Source organism: Gopherus evgoodei, chromosome 2, assembly GCF_007399415.2.
Source record: "Gopherus evgoodei ecotype Sinaloan lineage chromosome 2, rGopEvg1_v1.p, whole genome shotgun sequence".
NCBI classification, from domain to species: Eukaryota; Metazoa; Chordata; order Testudines; family Testudinidae; genus Gopherus; species Gopherus evgoodei.
Window position 1 is genome coordinate 46,108,925 of NC_044323.1, and position 6,000 is coordinate 46,114,924.

General features: G+C 58.4%; 1 protein-coding gene across 1 annotated transcript in view; it reads right to left on the reverse strand.

The window, feature by feature from the left end:
- Positions 1 to 5,292, reverse strand: part of CDK6 (cyclin dependent kinase 6) — a 183,657-nt gene extending 178,365 nt beyond the window's left edge. Inside the window, exons 1-2 of the mRNA XM_030550563.1 lie at positions 4,780 to 5,292; positions 462 to 966 (exon numbers count right to left, since the gene is read on the reverse strand). Coding sequence (XP_030406423.1) covers positions 462 to 694 — 233 coding nt within the window. The 5' untranslated portion in view covers positions 695 to 966; positions 4,780 to 5,292. The remainder of the gene's footprint in view (positions 1 to 461; positions 967 to 4,779) is intronic.
- Positions 5,293 to 6,000: the final 708 nt, after the last annotated feature.

The following is a 6,000-nucleotide window of genomic DNA, read 5'->3' on the forward strand; positions in this document are numbered from 1 at the left end:
CTCCTGCTTATGCTTAACACACTGAACTAGAACCCTACAAATTCCCACTCCTTGTCTAAAGTTGGTGGGAACATTACATTATCCACTGCCACTTTCATAATGAATAGGTCTGCCAAAAATCAGCTGTGTTGGGCAGAGTGGATATGCAAGACAAAAGAGTTCTCTCTTTTCATTCCCTCTTCTTGTGCCTGTGGAGATCAAAGGGTATATATGGCTCCTTGCCCATTTACTCAAAACACTTATGTCACACACCTATGGGTGCCTGTAGGTGGGAGGCAGAGCAAAAGGATGACGTGAGATCAGACAGGCAGCACGCTTGCCTGCTGAAACCTCATACCACACTCCATGTATCAATTTAATGCTCATTCCATCCATATACTCAACTTGGTGTCCAATCCACCTTTGTACCATGTACCAATACTAGAACTCAGCTGACCATGGGTCCCACTCCAGCGCCTCACCTGACCACATTGGGATGCTCAAAGGTCTCCAGGTGCCTCAATACCGCCACCTCACGGATGGTGGAGAGTGGCATTCCCTCCTCGCTTGTCTGCACCCGCACGCGCTTCAAGGCTACAAAACGACCTCCATTCTTCAAGTCTCGGGCCTTGAATACCTTCCCATAGGCACCTTCACCAATCTCAGCCACACATTCATACTGCTGGTCAGCTAGGCTCATGCTGTCCTTATCCATGCTGGTGCTGCTTCTTCTCTTGTCTCTGGAGTACCTCAGGTCCTGCTGTTGAACTGGCAGCTTCCTGCAAACTAGTATTTTGCTACTGCTGAAAATGCACTGTACACACCAGTTGCAGAGCTGCCACTGCTGGAGGAGCAGGCCGGATGATTTCACCCTCCTGCTCCCCTGTTCTGCTTCAATACAGTCCCCAAAATGCCTTCTTTCTCTCTCAGCCACCAGAAATTATCATATAGTCTTTGGGATCATTGTCTGGATAAAGCCAGTTAGCTCTATGGGACAAAAAAAAATCCAAACATTAGAAGTTCATTAGTGCTGGGGTTGTCTCCTCTCCAACATCATTTCTCCCTGTACATAACATGCATCTGCAGTTCACTTACTTTACATGGTTTAATAACTTGAGAAAAACAGACTGACATACATTATTTGATGAGATGGGTGTATGCAGGACACAGTATGATGCAGATGATGGGAGCAAGTGTAATGCTGTAGGAATGCAAGGCATGAACAGCACTGTATGGTTACTGGGTAGGTTCAACACTGCATAGGGAGGGGTAGCAAGTCAGTGCCAAGGGAAAGGATGGGTACCAGCTCAGTGCTGAGAATGGGGGGTGGGATATAGTCCCAGGGTAGGGAGTACCAGCTCAGTGTTGGGGATGTGGGTTGCGTGAGCAGTCCCACAGAAGCAGGTAGCAGTTCAGTTATGAGGATGGACAGAGTCCTAGTGCAGGAGGTAGCAGCTCAGTGATCAGTGGGCAGAGTTGCAAGGTGGAGGAGGGGCAGCAGGTCAGCACTGGGGACGTGTGTGTGTGGGGGGGAGATTCTCAGGGCAGGGGGTAACGGATCAGTGATGGGGTGGGGAAAGAGTCCAGGGGAGGGGACAGCAGGTCAGTGATGGGGGGGGACTGTCCAGGGGAGGGGACAGCAGGTCAGTGATGGGGGGTGGGGTAGCAGGTCAGTGATGGGGGGGTGGGGAAGTGTCCAGGAGAGGAGGGAGCAGGTCAGTGATGTGGGGGTGAGGAAGTGTCCGGGGAGGGGAGAGGTCAGTGATGGGGGTGGGGGAGCAGGTCAGTGATGGGGGTGTGGGGAAGTGTCATGGGGAAGTGTCATGGGGAGGGGGAAGCAGGTCAGTGATGGGGGTGGGGTAGCAGGTCAGTGATGAGGGGGCAGGGAAGTGTCCAGGAGAGGGGGGAGCAGGCCAGTGATAGAGAATCAGGTCAGTGATGGGGGGATGAGGAAGTGTCCAGGGGAGGGGGAGCAGGTCTGTGATGTGGGGGTGAGGAAGTGTCCGGGGAGGGGGGAGCAGGTCAGTGATGTGGGGGTGAGGAAGTGTCCGGGGAGGGGGGAGCAGGTCAGTGATGAGGGTGAGGGGAACTGACCAGGGGAGGGGGAGCAGGTCAGTGATGGGGGGCAGGGAAGTGTCCAGGAGAGGGGGGAGCAGGCCAGTGAGAGAGAATCAGGTCAGTGATGGGGGGATGAGGAAGTGTCCAGGGGAGGGGGAGCAGGTCTGTGATGTGGGGGTGAGGAAGTGTCCGGGGAGGGGGGAGCAGGTCAGTGATGGGGGTGGGGGAAGTGTCCAGGGGAAGGGGGAGCAGGTCAGTGAGGGGGGTGTGGGGAAGTGTCATGGGGAGGGGAAAGCAGGTCAGGGATGGGGGTGGGATAGCAGGTCAGTGATGGGGGGGCAGGGAAGTGTCCAAGGGTAGGGGGAGCAGGTCAGAGATGGAGGGCGAGGAAGTGTCCAGGGGAGGGGAGAGCAGGTCAGTGAGGGGGGAGCAGGTCAGTGATGGGGCGTGAGGAAGTGTCCAGAAGAGGGGTGAGCAGGTCAGTGATGGGGGGAGCAGGTCAGTGATGGGGGGCAGGGAAGTGCCCAGGTGAGGGGAGAGCAGGTCTGTGATGGGGGGCAGGGAAGTGTCCAGGAGAGGGGAGAGCAGGTCAGTGATGGGGGGGTGAGGAACTGACCAGGGGAGGGGAGAGCAGGTCAGTGATGGGGGGCAGGGAAGTGTCCAGGAGAGGGGGGAGCACGTCAGTGATGGAGGGGTGAGGTAGTGACCAGGGGAGGGGAGAGCAGGTCAGTGATGGGTGGCAGGGAAGTGTCCAGGAGAGGGGGGAGCAGGTCAGTGATGGGGGGGTGAGGAAGTGTCCAGGGGAGGGGGGAGCAGGTCAGTGATGGAGGAGTGAGGTAGTGTCCAGGGGAGGGGGGAGCAGGTCAGTGATGGGGGGGTGAGGAAGTGTCCAGGGGAGGAGGGAGCAGGTCAGTGACGGGGGGGGTAAGGAAGTGTCCAGGGGAGGAGGGAGCAGGTCAGTGATGGGGGGCAGGGAAGTGTCGAGGAGAGGGGGGAAGCAGGTCAGTGATGGGGGGGTGAGGAAGTCTCCAGGGGAGGGGGGAGCAGGTCAGTGATGGGGGGGTGAGGAAGTGTCCAGGGGAGGAGGGAGCAGGTCAGTGATGGGGGGGTGAGGAAGTGTCCGGGGAGGGGGGAGCAGGTCAGTGATGGGGGGGTAAGGAAGTGTCCAGGGGAGAAGGGAGCAGGTCAGTGATGGGGGGGTGAGGAAGTGTATAGGGGAGGGGGGAGCAGGTCAGTGATGGGGGGGGGTGAGGAAGTGTCCAGGGGAGAAGGGAGCAGGTCAGTGATGGGGGGGGGTGAGGAAGTGTCCAGGGGAGAAGGGAGCAGGTCAGTGATGGGGGGGGGTGATGAAGTGTCCAGGGGAGAAGGGAGCAGGTCAGTGATGGGGGGGTGAGGAAGTGTATAGGGGAGGGGGGAGCAGGTCAGTGATGGGGGGGTGAGGAAGTGTCCAGGGGAGGGGGGAGCAGGTCAATGATGGGGGGGGTGAGGAAGTGTCCAGGGGAGAAGGGAGCAGGTCAGTGATGGGGGGGTGAGGAAGTGTCCAGGGGAGGGGGGAGCAGGTCAGTGATGGGGGGGGGTGAGGAAGTGTCCAGGGGAGGGGGGAGCAGGTCAGTGATGGGGGGTGAGGAAGTGTCCAGGGGAGGGGGGAAGTGTCCAGGGGAGGGGGGAGCAGGTCAGTGATGGAGGGGGTGAGGAAGTGTCCAGGGGAGGGGGGAGCAGGTCAGTACCCGGAGGAACAGCAGAAACGCCCCCAGCCAGGGGGCAAGGGAGCCCCGCGGGAGAGGAAGCGGCTCAGCGCCCTGCCCCGCGGAAGGGAGGCACCGCCTGTCTCCGGGAGCAGCAGCTGGCTCGCCCAGCCCTAGGGAAGCACGTCCCGCGGGGCCAGGCCGCTGCGCGCCTCAGGCGTTGGGGCGCCCCCCGCCGGGGGTCTGCTCCGTGCCTCCCACGGCGCGCGTGTGTGTGAGGTCGGGGAGAAGGGGCCTGGCCTCGCAGTGCGCCTCAGGCTCCGCGCGCACCGCGGCGGCGTTTAGTAGCGCTCCAAGGAATCGGCCAGAGCCGCTATTGCTGAACCGCGGAGGGCTTCGCCCATGGAAAGTTACTGCTCGGAGAAGAATGCGGGCACCGGAGGGAGAACCCCCAGGCAGCCCCACCCCCGGGCTGCCCGCGAGGGGAACCCCCCAAGCAGCCCCCCTACCAGGGCAGCTTGAGCAGAATCACCCCCTAGAAACAAACATCTTCTTACGAGTGCATGCTCGGGAAATCCCCTCGCACCAATCCCCCAACAAGAATGCTTGCGGGACAGGGGGGGAGGAAGGGCAAAATCACCTCCGAGTAAGAATGCGTGCAAGGAGGGCCCCCCCCAAAGCAGCCCCCAATAAGGATGCATGCAGCGGCAGAAGGGGACTCCCCCGACAAGAAGCACTGGGGATCCCACTGAAATATCCGAAAATAGAAAACAGGCGTGAACTGGCCCCCCAGCGCAGACTCGTGTCCCGGCACCATACACGGCTCTCTCCTCCCCCCCCCCCAACAAGAGTACATGCAGGAGGGGGACGGCAGAAACTGTACCCCTAGCGCCAGGGCTGAACGTCTTGGGGGCCGGCCCCACAAAGCCCCGATCACACCGTTCGAGGAAGAGAAGCCCCCTTAGCCACAGAACCACCCAGCCGGGCGGGGGCTGTTTGCGGGGCGTTCGGCAGTAATACTAGATGGTAGGAGAAGCACATGGCCACTTCCAATTACCTGGTCCGCTCCACAGCTGCCCCGATCGCCGCACGAGCCCTAGATAAGCTTCCGCAGGGGGGAAAAATAACCTTCCCCGAAGCAAACCTCCCATTCGATTACCGCGAGCGAAGACCCCAGCCGGGTAATAAATATTCACATGATGATGCCGCCAGCAGGTCTCTGCTGCAGCAGCCCAGGCCACACAGGTAGCTGCAGCAGCTGCTCCTCCTCGACTCTGCTGCTGCCCTCAGCTCGCATCCTCCTGCAGCAGCCCGGCAGCACCTTCCTGCCAAGGGCTCTTTAACTCAGAACCAGAGCGGCTTCGGCCTCCCACCCCCTGCCTGGGAAGTGGGGGAAAAAAAAGCGACTCAAAGTCCCGTGTTCACCAGACTGCAGCTGATCAAAGCCCTGCAGGCTGCACCACGCAGCTGCCCCGTGTGCGGGGCTTGTAAACCAGCCCTCCAAGCCGCCCGCTGCTCCTGCTTCTCTAGCCTCTCTCCGCTCCTGCTCACTCTGAGAACAGTGGCGGCAGCACAGCTCGCAAACCTCCCCCCCCCCTCAACTTTTTTTTCCCCTTGCTTTCCCACGCTGGCTGAATGTGACTTGACCCCGTTTCAAAAAAGTTTGACATAGTGCTTTAACATTTCCGCATTCCTCCCCGACTACAAAGGCTGCAGCCGCCTCCTTCTGCTTTCTGTCTCTGCTCTCTGTCTTCACACTCAATGAAATCCTTCATGTGCCTCTGCCAAAGGCAGCCACATACCGCAAGGGTCGCCGCTAGCGCAACTGCCAGAGGCATGCACCCCAGGAGGGAGAGAGAGAGAGACATCATTAGGGAGCAAAAACCTTAAGGTGATTCTTATTTGCACTGAGGCAGCGACAAAGGACCCCCGGTCATAACTGGGGCACTGTTGTGCTAGGTGCTGTATAAACATAATTATTTATATTGCAGGAACCCCTGCAATATAAGGCCTGATTCAGAGGTAGATCAGTCCAAACACCTAATAATAAATATTACTACTTGGGCTTTTAGTGCTTTTCATTTAGAGATCTCAAAGGAAGCATGGTCCTGGCAAGAAGATCTTTATTATTATTTGCTAAGCAATCACAAAAACCAAGAGCAATCCCTGCCCTAAAAAGCTTCCAGTGGGATGGGGGAAATGAACACTTTGCAGGGCACTTCACTGCTGCAGGGAATACTTTATACAAAGTTGATTCCTACAAATATTGAAATTCACT